At 32.4% G+C, this 15,382-nt stretch overlaps 1 protein-coding gene across 1 annotated transcript; it reads right to left on the bottom strand.

Annotated features, from left to right (window-relative positions):
- Nucleotides 1-11,007: 11,007 nt before the first annotated feature.
- On the bottom strand, nucleotides 11,008-12,637 carry LOC116133749 (MDIS1-interacting receptor like kinase 2-like). The gene is made up of 3 exons (XM_031419437.1): nucleotides 12,412-12,637; nucleotides 11,756-12,255; nucleotides 11,008-11,526 (listed from the first exon to the last, which is right to left on the bottom strand). Exons 1-3 carry the CDS (start codon nucleotides 12,635-12,637, stop codon nucleotides 11,008-11,010), a joined length of 1,245 nt encoding a protein of 414 aa, XP_031275297.1.
- Between the last annotated feature and the right edge of the window lie 2,745 nt (nucleotides 12,638-15,382).

The raw sequence follows: 15,382 nt of genomic DNA, 5'->3' as shown, positions 1-15,382 counted from the left end.
TCAACTGATTCTTAGCCAGGTGAAGGGTCTTAAGATGTGTAAGGAGACCGATTTTAGTTGGTATTTTCCTAGAAAACTGATTAGTTGACAAGTCAAGATACTTCAGTTTTGAGAGATTACAAATCTATGAAGGGATAACTCCAAAGAGTTCATTAAAGCTAAGATCAAGATATGCAAGATGAGGAAATGACGAAAATGACAATTCATTGAGCATACCTTTTAAACCTGCCATAGACAAGTTCAATCTATGGATGCTTCCCGCTTGATCACTAGAAACTCCCAACCAATTAGTACAATGACTTATCTTGGTTCTGTGTCGAGTAGAATTATTGGTAGCATTAATAGGATAAAGAGACCATAAAGAGAGGGTAGAATGGCTCTGGTTTTGAAGCTGAATTTCCATTTGAGAAGAGCTTGTGCTTCTTAAGTAGAATCAAAAGCAACATTAAGTTGAAGATGTAGTAGAACAAAGACAATGAAGAAAATAGGGGAGGGATGAGAATGCCATTGCTTAAACTAGTTAAGTTTGTGCAATGTATGCAGAGCCTAATTCGGAACTCCATATTTATAAACATAATATGGAACTCTTAGAGCTTGGAAAATGTCAATGCACCATCTTTCACTCAAGGTTTTTGTTGCTTTTTTGAGCCATCTCTACATAGAAAAAAGCTTCATGCAATAAGCCTTGATACGGAAATAATTAACCTTTTGTGTTCTAGGATCTTATAGTTTCACCATAGTGACTCCTGATTTATTCACCAGGATTATATATTGAAGAGAACAAAGTAAGCATAATATTAACTTTCTTTTCTTTTACCCCACAAAAAGTATCTCAGCACTACAACAATATACATATATAGCTACAGAAAGGAAAACTGTAGCAAATACATATTTATAGCTACAAAAGTCAATATTTATAGCTAATTGAAATACTTTTAGTGATAAGATTTCCTTTCTCGAACCTAATAATCATCTCTTGTTTTAACTTAATAAAATCGTGACAATAACTAGTTATTTAGCTATAATGTATTAGCTATGGTAAAACATTGTAGCTAATTAATGTATTTAGCTATAAACATTGTATTTACTTGGCATATAGTATCATTATTAGCTACGAGTTTAACTATATAGCTATTATTTGTGCATTAGCTATAAAATATTGAAATTTGTAGCTAATTAATGTATTTAGCTATAAACATTTTATGTACATGGCATATAGTATCATTATTAGCTACGAGTTTAACTATATAGCTATTATTTGTGCATTAGCTATAAAATATTGAAATTTTTAGCTGATTAAGGTATCTAGCTTTACAAATTTTATTTTCATGGTAGTAACAATATTATAGTATCATTATTAGCTGTTAGTTTAAATATATAACTAATATGTGTGTATTACCTATGAATTATTAGAATTTGTAGCAAATAAATAATGTGAAAATTAATTTGCTATATTCCTTATAGTATGCAGCTATAGATATTCTAATTTATTCCGTGAGTAATTATATTTTTATTACTTATGAATTAAATAGTTATAGTCAAACATAGTGTTAATCACACGCTAAGGTTAATAATAAATTGGAACCTTCAATCAATAGCCAACTTAAAAGAACTCTTTAGCAAGCTAAGAGTGTCGGCCTTTGTAAAATAAAATTTTATTTTAAAGGATCTTTGAGGTTTTTGTCTTTTCTATGATGATTTAAAACTAACACTTTATGAAATATAGATGATTTTAGATGAGATATTATTAAAATTGGCAATGTTACATATTTCTATATATGCACTTGTATGTATGTTTTAGATGATGATGATAGCGTTAATAATAGGGATAGACATTTTCACCACCCCGAACAGGACAAAGATTCCCCAAATGGTTCGAGGATGGCCTTGCTGTGCCCCCGCCCCGCCCCATAATATATATATATATATATATATATATATAATTATCATTTTAATAATTAATTGTTTCTCATTATTAATTGATCAAATTTAAATATGATTATAATAACATAATTATGGAAATATTGAGTGAAACCATATACAAATAGATAATAAATAATAATAGATAAATTGTCTATATTAAATATAATAAATCATTATAAATATTTTTATTAAACAGTAAATATGTTATATGTGTATAAGGATCATTTGATACATAATATATATGTTATATATGTATAATGTATAATACATATGATACATTGTATCATATGTATTATAATGTATCATATGTATTATACATTAAACATTATACATAATATGCTATAAAACAAAATTTATGCATTATATATTATATATTATACATAATATGCTATTATCCGTAATCATTTGACATTTTGATTCATTATAATAAATCAATAAATCATTATAAATATTTTTAATACATAATACATATTTTAAATACTATCAAATTGATCATATATATCATATATATATATATATATATATATGTGTACATCTGTATATTAAGCATTTATATAACTAATATAATATGCTATTTCCGACATCTATTAATACATAAAAATATATGTATAATGTATTAGTTGATAGTTTGATTCATTATAATAAAACAATCAATCATTATAAATATTTTTAATACATAATAAATATGTTATATATGCATAATGAATCATTTGATATACATAATATATTAATAATGTATAATGTATAATATAAATTATATATTATACATTATACATAATATACTATTATCTTTAATCATTTGATATTTTGATTTATTATAATAAATTAATAAATTATTATAAATATTTTTAATACATAATAAATATGTACTATGTATAATATTATATAAGGTATAATATATAAAGTATGATTTATAATAAATCATATGTTAATACATAATATATATGTTAATTCCATAATATATAATATATTAATACACAAAATATATGTTAATTCTGTTACCTAATTACCCTTCTTACACTTCTATAATTACGGATTTACCCTTCCTTGATAAACACAAATTTTGCCCACCCTAGCTCTTACACAAAGTCACAGTACAAACCCAATGCATTTGTCAAACCCTAAATCCCTAATATGCTGCTGCCGTCCATTTGTCCTTCATCAGAATCATTGCCTCTTCGCCGACTCCAGCCTCCAGAAATCATCATAAATCATTTTGAGTGAAGTTTCATTTCATACCCAACTGCAGGAAGTAATTTTTATTCAAGAAAAGAAGGGCAGCGAGCGAAGTTGTAGCCGAACTAAGGCAGCACTAAAGGGTGGCCAGACGGTGGAGATTTCCTCTTAATAGCTTCAGATTCTTCCTTGTTTGTTTTACCTAAACTAGGCTGAGCTTCTGTGGACGTTGAATCTTGTGTCTATTTTTTTCTCTGTAAGTTTTCTCTTCCATTATCTATTGATGTACTTTCAGTTTCATTGTTTCTACTTCTCTTGCTTTTTCTTAGGTCTAAAAATTAGTTCTTTGGACATTTTGTTATCTGGGTATTGCTTGTTTTTCAGTGTTTTCTGTATTTGGTTCTTAGTAGTAACCAGTTTTGTTTTGTTTTGATCATTGCAATTTTTTTATGAATCTTGGTTATGGGCTAGAATATTTACCCAATGAGAATAAAAATTGGAAGGTGTTATGACTAAGAAATCAAAGGCTGACGTGGAGTTGCGTGACGAAACGTGGCCTGCTCCCGTCAGAACTGTAAGCGCACGTTAGGCCTGCCAAACGCCCTGGTGCTCCCACGTGTCCGCTAGCCTGCTCCAAATCGCGTGAAATCGGCTTGGAAAATGGGTAATTGGACGTAAAATCAGATTAGGTCCTGACAATCACACCAACCCAAGGATTTAGTGATGATTACGGACATTCAACTGGGTATAAGAAGAGGAAGACCCCTTCATTAAGGGGATTCGACAATTTTTACAAAAAAAAAAACTCTCTCTCCCTCTCACGCTTTTGTATCCATTTCCCAACCTTTTGTAAGTCAGTCTGCTATTGCGACCTGACCCACACTATCAATATCAATATAAATCAGTGGACATAGGACTTGCTACCTTAGCATCCGAACCACTTTAAAAACTCTCATAGCATTTATTTCGCTTTTTATATTCATTATCACGTCTGCTTTTTGACCAATCAACGATACGCACGTGACAATTAGTTGGTGCAAAAATCAAACATTAATAGAAGGGTAGAGATCAAATCAGCTTAAGTGCTCAATTCCTTTAGAAATTTATTGTAATGGAACTTAATGTGGATAAATGTGCATGAGAATATGTGAACTTTGAGAGAATAAAAGAAAAACGAGTTTGCAAACGTAAACTACAGGCTGTTTGTAGATGCAAATTGTGCAGTCTGCAAATGCAAAATACAGACTGTTTGCATCTGCAAACTGCAGGTTGTTTGCAAATGCAAACTGCTGCATCTTTATTCAGATTTTGCAGCTTTTTTAAAGGGTGTTTTTTTCAATTTTTTTATCATCTTTATTCTTTTGCGGGTGTTATCTGCAGATTATTAATAGGTTACATTACACATGTCAAGCTGACAAAACTGGAAAGGAGAGCTAAGCTTAAAAAAATTAAGAAAGAGGCAAAGAAACAAGGGAAGGAGTTGACTGAAACCAGAGAAGCAGAACAAGCCCCCCAAGCTGCTGTGCTGGTACTTTGAAATTATACTAATTTTCTTTACAGATTGACCTAATAGAGAATTAATTATGGATAATATTATGAATAATACTACACCAACAATCATTTCTCACAAACTTTCTCTTACAACCCTGACATGATAGTTCGCAATTGGTTAGTTTATAACGGGTCCCACATGGGTCCTACTAATTAATTGCGAATTGACCAATTACGAGCTATCACGTTAGGGTTATGAGAGAAAGTTTGTGAGAAAGGGTTGTTGGTGTAGTATTACTCTAATATTATATCATTACTTTTCAACACACCTTTTCATAGATTTTTCATGTTAATTTAAATTTATTGAGGGTGTATAACTATCTAGTTATATTTGTTTAATGTGATTTTGACACTTTCTCATATGATTAGAAGTTTTTCAATCCCTTTAATATCTTCTATCCTTAAAATTGTCCTTTTGAAGTTATCTGCTACATCATTTGGTATCAATTTTCTCTTACCTAGCACGTGGTTGCGTATTTTTTATCTGAAGATACTTACTTTGTTTATGTTATTTTTTTGGGAATGTTAAACTCAAACTATGTTCATTGTGGTGGATAAGACATGTTATCTTTTGTTCTTGCATTCTCTGTTTTTAATGACAGAACCTTGTTGTTTGTTTAGGCTGAGGTGAAAAAAGATCTCACAGTTGAAGAAGCTTTTGAAAGTAAGAAGCATTAACTTGTAGAACTTGGAATTGCTCTGCTTGCAGATCCAAAGTCTAATATTAAATCCTTGAAAGAGATGTTAAAAATTGCTAGAAATGATAATCCTTCTATTGCGAAACTTGGATTTCTCTCACTTTATAACAGCTACCGGATTAAGCTTTCTACTAAAAAGGAGCTAGAGATGAGGGTTTCCAAGGATGTTAAGAAGATGAGGTTCCATAACCAAATCTCTTTGGATGAAATTGTAAGTTATTTTGAAAACGGCATATATACTAGGAAAATGTTTTTTCTTTTACATTAATCATAAAGTGATATACAATGATTACATTAGTCTATATGATTAATCTTATTTATCTTTTTTTTTCAAATTTGATATTGCAGGTTGGTGGAGATTCTTAAATGGTCAAGAAAGGTTGCTATGACATTGAAGCATTTATATTTTATAAAAAAATTAGTTGATAACATTTTAAATTACAAGGATGAAGGATTTTATGAGTAGACAATTATTTGGTTGAAAATGACTTATTAATGTTTTATATTTTATATTAGAATTTTTTTCTGACGTTATATTATCTATTTAATGTAAAAATACTGTTAAAATTTGTAATTATTATTAAATTTGTTAAATATGGCAATATTTGTTACAATTAATTTTAGTCGAAGCAATAAATTATAAATTCTTGATATAAATTATTTGTTTCATTGCAAATAATTATAATATTTAGCTACAAATTAAAAGTATTTATAGCAAGTAATTTCAATATTTAGCTATTAAGTATTAACACACAATGTCCATAGCAAATGAATTTCATATATAGATATGACTTCAATATGTTCATAGCAAATAATTATAATATTTAGCTACTATAAATGGTTACGTAACTAAAATGCTAATATATTTTTCGTAGATATTATTTTTGTAGCCGAAATTTTCAAGTTTTAGTTATAAATTTAAATTTGTGTAGTTAAAAACATAGCTATACAGACTATTCTCCATGACTATAAAGGCAAAGCTTTTGTTACAAGCTTCTTATTATTATGACAAAAAAATTTAAGTTTTTAGTTACATATTAATCTCATCCATAGCAAAAAATATATATTGTTAGCTACGTAAGTAAAAAGTTGTATGGTTAACTTTTAGCTATGCCACTTCTAGTTACGATAACTTACAAAAAATTGCATTTGTAGATAAACCATTTAGTTATGCAAATTCATATGTTTAATTACAATGAGCTCTATGGCTAGAAATGCATAATGTTGTAGTGCAATTTCGTTTGAGACAAGGGTTTCTATATAAAATTCATCGACATCTTTACCTAATTGATGTAGATTTTTGTATCTCATTTCACCTATACTCATCTTGATTTTACTTCACATGACTCTTTTTAGCGGTATAGTCTCTAATTTTATCATTGACCTAGTCCAAACTAAACGGATGCTTGCTGGATCCACTATTATGCAACACCACAAAAGTTTTCTAAGCTTGACTTAAAAGTTTTAAGATCACTATCAAGTCATTAAGGTCTTTGATAGGATCCGTCCCAACCTTCCCTGTCTTATAGGATCTAGATGCTTCTATAAGACTTAGTTGACCAAGACGTGTCGTGTGTGAGATTGAAAAACCATTTTTTACTAAACTAAACATATTTCTTCAATGATATCCCAGTAATAATAGGATATTTTTCTGATAAGAATTTTCCTAAGCCTTTGCAGATAATGTTCTTTTTCCTGTTTTCTCCTTTTTACTAATCACAGTCATATACTTTTAAGATTGTTTCACTTTTATTCATCTTTGTTTCACTTCTTAGGACTTACTGTAATCACCAATGTCATTGACCTAACCCAAACTAAGCGGATGCTTGCGTGATCTACTTTTTGGCAACACCACAAATGTTGCCTTCAAGACTTAAAGCTTAGTTGTCACGATAGGAAAGAGAAATGACTATAAGGAACCAACGATTTTCTCTTCTTAAACAACCTATATCCTCCACACTTAATCAGCATTTGATAGATTATCCAACCCCGAGCAATCTTAGTTATTGGTTAGCTGGTATTTTTTAGTCATTCAGATAGTGACTGGCATTTTTTCAACTATACATTACACACCTCATGTGGATCTAGCTTTCAACAGCGTAGAACACGTTATGAGAGATGTTGAAGGGGGCTGGTTGCTCCGTTATATGCATGCCAGCAAGTTTGTTTCTCATTGTTGTCTATCTTCATAGTTTTGGTGGTCTATATCATGCGAGTATCACTATCTAGTCAATTGAGCTTTTGGTCTTAGGCACTCATTTTCAAAATGCATGTTTGAATATTGTAAAGTATTGTTATGTTCCTCTAAGTAAATGACTATGCTTTGATGAATTTTGTTTTCTTGGAAAGAGAAACGATAGGTCTACAACCCAATTTCATAATCTTCTCTCATAACCCTCACCATGATATTTTATCATTAATCAGCTCGCAAAATGGGTTCTGCTTGCTTCTATGGGTCCTGGCTATCCATTTGTGAGCTAACTAATAATAAACTATTACGTTAAAAATTGTGAGAAAAGGTTATGGACCTAGCATTATTGTTCTTGGAAATCCTAGTGTATTTTACCAGTAGCTAGTAATGATAATTTGTTAAATAAACTCGATTATATAGTTTAAGAGATAACTTTCAATCTTTGGATCATGACCTAAGGGTAGATCCACCTATAGTATCGAAAAAACGTTACCTCATCTAAACCATTAAATCATAGATGTTAGATGTATTTCTTTTAGGATAAATAACTCCAATAATGTTACAAAGATAAATATCATTTCCTTTGTCCTTGTGTTATATATACGGCCTAGATTTTCCCTTGAATTAATTTTTTGAAAGCAGAGCTTTCGACTTTTGAAACTCAAATGTATAATAACGCACAATCTTGTATATTACTCGGTGAAGACTAAATCAGCTAAAGGAATAAAGTCCTTGGCAAAAATCAACAAAATGGTTCAGCTGATTCTCGACTCAGGTGGAGGGTCACTAGATGTGTTAAGAGGCCAATAATTAAGAGAACTTAGCTGGTCTGAAAGGTTTTTCTTTTTATTTATTTTTAACTAATGATTTCGTTTATTTTAATCATATGCTATAAAATGAAATATTTGTAGTTTTGTGAAGACTTCCGTATATTTGGGTTTAAGTCTTGATCCATCATTTTCTATTGGCTTAGTTTTAATTGTAGCTTTTACTAATTCAAATTCCATCGGTTGAAGGATATCAATTTCTTTTCATCCCACTTACACAGTCTAAGCGGCTTGAAAAGTAGACAGTGATCTCCTTTATAAAGAAAGTTTATGACAGTAAAATTTCAAGGTATATTAACATAAATTTTCCAAAAATTGCATTAATAAAGCAGGTAATTTTTGGATTTTCTGCGTAGAGATAACTTTTTTACTTTAGGTTAATGTCTATAATGTTCCTCTTTGTTACTTTGCCTCGATTTTCTTACTCTTTCTTTTATATTGGATGATTATTATATTTAATTTATCGTAAGATTTATTCTTAAATATAAAATTTAATTAGCATGGTTAGCTTGTATAGTCAGGACAATGAGTCAAGTCAGCTGCCATGTGGAATCTTTGCTGGTAGTTAAGTTAGTTTGGTTGTACATATAAATAACGTTATTTTGGTGTTTTTATTACTAGATCTCCATTTCCAATATAATAATGTTGGAGTTATCGACTACTTCAGCATTATTGGGTTACGCAAATGCATTCGGGGGTCCCTATGACTTTGGGAGTTCAGCAAATGTCTTTGTTATTTTTAACCTTACATATGTTGCTAATAGGGAATAGCAAGGAGTTGATAAACTCTATGAAGGGTTTGTTGGCTGCACAATTTGACATGAAGGATCTTGGAGCTGCAAATTTTATTTTGGGTATGCAAATTACAAGAGATCGTCAGAGTTGCAAATTGTGGTTGGGGCAAAGAAAGTACATTGAGGAAGTGTTGAAGAAATTCAACATGGTAGATTGCAAACATGTGAAGACTGCTATGACTTTGGGAGTGAAATTGTCTACTGATCAATGCCCTAAGTCTGAGAAAGATGCTGAAGAAATGACACATGTGCCGTATGCTAGTGCTGTAGGTAGTTTGATGTATGTCATGGTGCGCACGAGACCCGATATTGCACAAGCAGTGGGAGTTTTAAGTCGTTTTATGTCAAATCCTGGCAAGGAACATTGGAGTGCCGTAAAAAGAGTTCTTAGATATCTACGTGGGACCTATGATTTAGCATAATGTTATGGGGGCATGGTGATTGGGGATGAGGTAGAGGTGACAGGTTTTGTGGATGCTGGTTGGGGAGGTGATCTCGATAGTAGGCATTCTACAAGTGGGTATGTATTCACTCTATTCGGTGCTGCTATTTGTTGGATGAGTAAAAGGAAAAGTACTATGGCTTTGTCATCGATTGAGACAGAATGTATGGCATTGACACATGCTGGCAAAGAAGCTATATGGCTCAAAGATTGAGTTTAGAGCTTGGTTTCAAGCTCGATGTTGTGAAGATAGGGCGTGACAATCAAGGGGCTATTTACTTAACCAAGAATCCTGCATTTCATTCACGATCAAAACACATTGATATACAATACCATTTCATTAGGCACAAGGTGGAGGAAAAATTTGTGTTGTTAGAGAAGGTTGATACACTTATTAACGTTGCAGATTTTCTTACCAAGGCTGTGAGCTTAGCGAAGTTTATATGGTGTGTTGATGAGGTAGGCCTTCATTGTGTGAAGTATTCGCCAAGTTGGAGAATGTTGGAGTTGTCGACTATTTTAGCATTATTGGGTTACACAGATGCATTTGAAGGTCCTGCTATAAAATTTCTTTAAGTTATTAATTTATTCTTGGGTTGGGCTTAGGAATAGGAATCCTTGTAAACTAGGTTTACTCACTTAAACCTAGTATATAAACATACTTTTCTCTTGTTATGAGTGTGATAGCAAATCATAGGGCAATTCATTCATTGTAAATGAGAGAGAGAGAGAGAGGTGAGGAAATATTGTAATAATATTGACCTGACTGGACGTAGCCCACATTGGGTGAACCAGAATAAATCACGCATGTTATTTTCTCTGTGTTTATTATCTGTGATTTGCTTTATTGTTGTTTTATTCTCGTTGCTGTCTCTATTTCGTTCAAATAATAGACGATTGGAGAATTACATTATAAAATAATGGATGTTAAAACATTTTACTAAATGCCTAATCAACTTTAGGTTCTTTGAGAATTCACTTTTAAATTATGAGAAACAACTCCAAATTAGGCCTTAAAAATCTTTCATACGAAAACAATTTTCAAAATAATATCCAGGAACTTTGTAGCTAGTGCCAACTGCATTCTTCCAATGAATAACTAATGGAGAATTTGAGATACTAGTCCCTCTCAAGTCTTAATAATATTCATTCTCGAAAGATGATACTTTCATTAATAGGTAATGCAGAAAATACAAAAAGTTTAAGTAATACACTCTCCCAAGCTACATGAGATTTCACCATAAAATTTAATTCCTGAAAGATAAGTTAAGTTTCATGCTCAACTAGTATGCTGCCAGTAATATTGTTCCCTGCATCTTTAGGATGAGTATTTAATCTCTGACAAGCTAGATGAGATTTCACCATAAAATTCATTATTGTTGATATCTAACATTTCTAGCTTTGGTTAGATGCCAAAATCCTCATATATATTTCCAACAAGTTTGTTCCCATTCAAAACTAGCATCTCTAGCAGACTCAACTTTTCAAGTTCTTTTGGAATCTCTCCAACTAGAAGATTTGAAGAAAGATCAAGTCTACTAAGTTTTGTTAAGTTTCCAAGCTCAGCTGGAATGCTATCAGTAATTTTATTAGTTGCAATCTTTAGCATGCCAAATTTTGGACACTTTGCCCAATTAGACGAGATTTCATCATGAAAATTATTTTGGCTGAGATCTAAGTACTCGAGGTGTGGATAGATGCCAAAATCTTTTGATATATCACCAACAAATTCATTTTTTTTCAGGAAGAGTCTCTTTAGGCTTGTGCAATTTCTCAAGCCTTTGGGAATTGGACCTTGAAGATGGTTGCGTTTCACTGTGAACCTCTCAAGTGAACCACCATGACATATATTATGGGGTAAAGAACCAATGAAGCCGTTCTGGTCTATTTCCAACATAACCAAATTCATGAAATTTCCAATTTCCTGGGGAATGCACCAGAAAGATCGTTATCACGAAGGAATAAGATCTTTAAGTTGCTCAGATTTTTAAAGGAACTAGGAATAGAACCACTAAGTAGATTTTGGCTTAACTCTAAATCAACAAGGTTTGTCAGGTTTCCTATTTCAAGGGGAATAGAGCTAGAAAGTTGATTATTGAATAAATGAAGATTAAGGAGATTTCTCAAGCCACCAAGAGACGCTGGAATTGAACCTGAAAGATTGTTGCTTTGAAGACTAATGTTAGTGAGAGACTCCAATTTCCTAATTCCGGAGGAATGGAACCAAAGAGTTGGTTGTGGAACATGTATAAGACTTCTAGATTTGTAACGTTTTCAAGACTTGAGGGGATTGGACCAGTTAAGCTATTGGTATCGATGTAAAGTTCAACTAGATTCAAGAGGTTTCCCATCTCTAGAGGAATGGAACCAGAAAGTGAATTATTAGAAAGAGACAACCAAGCCAAGTTGCTCAAATTTCCCAAAGAAGTAGGAATTGAACTGTCCAAGCGGTTACTGTAGATAGCCAGTTCAATAAGAGAACTTAGCTGGCCTAATTCTTCTGGAATTGAACCATTCAACTGATTCTCATCTAGGTGGAGGGTCTCAAGATTTGTAAGGAGACCGATTTCAGTTGGTATTTTCCCAGAAAATTGATTAGTTTGCAAGTCAAGATACTTCAGTTTGGAGAGATTACCAATTTGTGTAGTGATAACTGCAAAGAGTTCACTTATGCTAAGATCAAGATATGCAATATGAGGAAATGATGAGAATGACAATTCATCAAGCATACCTTTTAAACTTGCAATAGACAAGTTCAATCTACGGATGCTTCCAGCATGGTCACAAGAAACTCCAGATCAATTAGTACAATGGCTTATCTTGCTTCTGTGTTGAGTAGAATTATTGGTAGCATTAACAGGATAAAGAGTCCATGAAGGGAGGATAGAATGGTCGTGGTTTTGAAGGCTGGCCTTCCATTTGAGAAGAGTTTGTGCTTCTTGAGTAGAATCAAAAGCAACATTTAGCTGAAAATGCAGCACAACAAAGAGGCTGAAGAAAACAAGGGAGAGTTTATTGAGGGATGAGATTGCCATTGCTTAAACTAGCTAAGTTTGTGCACTGCAGAGCCTAACTGGGAACTCCATATTTATAAACAAAATTTGGAACTCGAAGAGCTTCGAAAATGTCAATGCACCATCTTTCACTCAAGGTTTTTGTTGCTTTTTAGAGTCAAGCCTACGTAGAAAATGGTTTCATGCAAGTCTTTGATGTGGATATAATTAATCTTCTTTGTTCTTTATCCAGGATAAAAGACACTCTAGGATCTTATATTTTCGCAACAGAAAATCCTGATTTCTTCACCAGGAGATATACTGAAGTAAAGAAAAAATGCAAGAATAACATTAACTTTCTTTCACCCCTCAATTTGTATCTCAAACTTGTTTAAGACAAGGGTTTTTGTATAAAATTCATTGACATCAGATTTTGATTCCACATTTCACCTTTATTCATCTTAATTTCACTTGTCATCAAGTTATAAAGCCTTGACATAAATAAAAGCTACAAAATCACTATCAAGTCATCAATTTAGTTCTTTGTACTATATTCATTTTCAAAATGCATGTTTGACTATTGTACTGAGATTGATATGTTCCTCCCCGTAAATGATTGGTGAAGTAAAGTTGGAAAACACCAATGAAGATGGTAATGTTACCAGGGGAAGATAAATAAGTTAACCCTTGGACTGTAATTTATGAGTTCACTTACAGTATTGGAGTAATATTACTGATATGAATCATTGGATTATCATCTCCAGACATATTTTTTTTAACAGTATCCCAGGGATTGGATAGTTTTCTGATAAGACATATAGTTTTAAACTTGTTTCACCTTTTATTCATCTTGACTACACTTCTAAGGACTTAAGCGTATAGTCTTTGTGAGTACAATTTGTGTCATTGACCTAATTACCCAAACTAAACGGATGCTTGCATTATCAGCAATTAGGCAACACAACAATTGTTGCCTTCAAGACTTGAAGCATCAAAATCATTACCAAGTCAATTGAGGTCTCTGTCTTGCACCGAATGCCTGCACTTTCAAAATGCATGTTCGAATTTTGTAAGGTGATTGTTATGTTCCTTTCCACAAATGACTCCACCCCTAGCTAGTATTGTTAACGGGTTAAATACTCTCGAATCATATGGTCTAAAAATATCCTAATCAACCTTTGAATCATCAACCAAGGGTAGATCCATCTATAATACTAAAATAACATTACTCAGTACTCTGAAAATATTTCTTTTAGTATAATTGATCCCAATAATTTTATAACAGTAAATATCATTTCCTTTCTCCTTATGTTATATATGGCCTAAATTTTCCCCTTAATTTACTGGTTGAAAGCAAAACTTTTGCCTTTAGAAACTCAAAAATAATAAGTTATTTTACTCTAGAAACGAATTTGGTCCATTGCGAAAATTAACAATATAGTGTTTGAGATATGGTTAATTAGGGAGCCTCTTATATCCTATTTGGTTTCATTTTTATTTAATTTTATATTTCAAAGAACGACAAAAACCTTTTAATTGATCTGTTTTATGATAAGTTTTTAAGAAATAATAATTTAAAGAGCAATGTTGTTTGACCCCGCTAAATTTCTTAAGATACCCATGTTAATAATTCTTTTAGATTACAATATTATCGTTAGTCAAAATTACATTAAAAGGCAAATTTAATTTTAAAGTACCTGTACACCATTTTTTTTCCTTTAAAAAATTATTTTGCAACTATTTTTTTTTCAATCATGAATTTTTTTTAACAGTTTTACTTAATCATCATGGGTTATGAAAGAATTTCAAATAGGTATTTATAATCATCGCTTTATGTAGACGTAAAAATCTACCTATACGGAAGGGGTTCTGATCCCGTGAGGTTGAGGCCACTAGCGATCCGCTGCACCTGCACACGTAGATAAACAAATGCGTGAAGCGAACGGAAAACAACGGGGTGGTGTTTGCCCTAGGCACTCCGACGCTCAAGTCAGCAAGGCTGAAAGAGGCTAGTATAGTGAGGGCTAGGGAGTAGAGAGGTTATCGGAAGTCTAGTCGAGGACTGTGACCATGACGATGATGTGAAGCTCTCAAGTAGGAGCTTCGGGTGTGAAGGTGTAATGTAATCTCCTCTCCCTTGTAAGAGGGATGGCTTCTGCTTATATAGTGACTGTCTAGTCTCCCAATCCTAGTGGGAGTAGGAGTCCTAGTGTGACTCTGATACAAACTCTAGAGGAATTAGGGCAGTGGTGAGCTGTCGTACCAGTGTTCGAATAGGAAGGTAATCTCGAACAGGAAAGTAACCTGGAGTAGAAAAGTGACCTGAACAGGAAGGTGACCTCGAATAGGAGACTGATCTAGAATAGGAAAAGTGATATATGGGTGCCGTGGGCTCTGGACTTGCTCGTAGGTCCAGGAAGTGAACTCGGATTTGGAGGCTCGGACCCGATGGTTTGGGCTGACTGTATCTCGTATCAAATAGGCCTAATCTGGATGGGGTCGCATCGGGATTGGGCCCGGTCTCTTCCTCATTCAGTCTTGTTTTCCTATTTGGGCCAAGGACGATTTTTGGCCCTAACACTTTATACACTGCTATTGAATATATGATTTTAATTATAAATTTCTTTTGTAATTAAATTGGGGAAATTTTAATAAATAATTTAAAACTTTTTATGGGGTTTAATTAGAAGTGGGGTATTGTTAGATAAAATATGGGGTTTAAAGAGCATCACTCTGATTAAAATTGCTTTGCAACTTTTAATATATATTAAGACAAGTTTATATGAT

This window comes from Pistacia vera, unplaced genomic scaffold, assembly GCF_008641045.1.
Source record: "Pistacia vera cultivar Batoury unplaced genomic scaffold, PisVer_v2 Contig274, whole genome shotgun sequence".
In the NCBI taxonomy this organism is placed as follows: Eukaryota; Viridiplantae; Streptophyta; class Magnoliopsida; order Sapindales; family Anacardiaceae; genus Pistacia; species Pistacia vera.
Note: the sequence above shows the minus strand (reverse complement) of the source record. Positions and strands in the feature narration are given on the sequence as shown.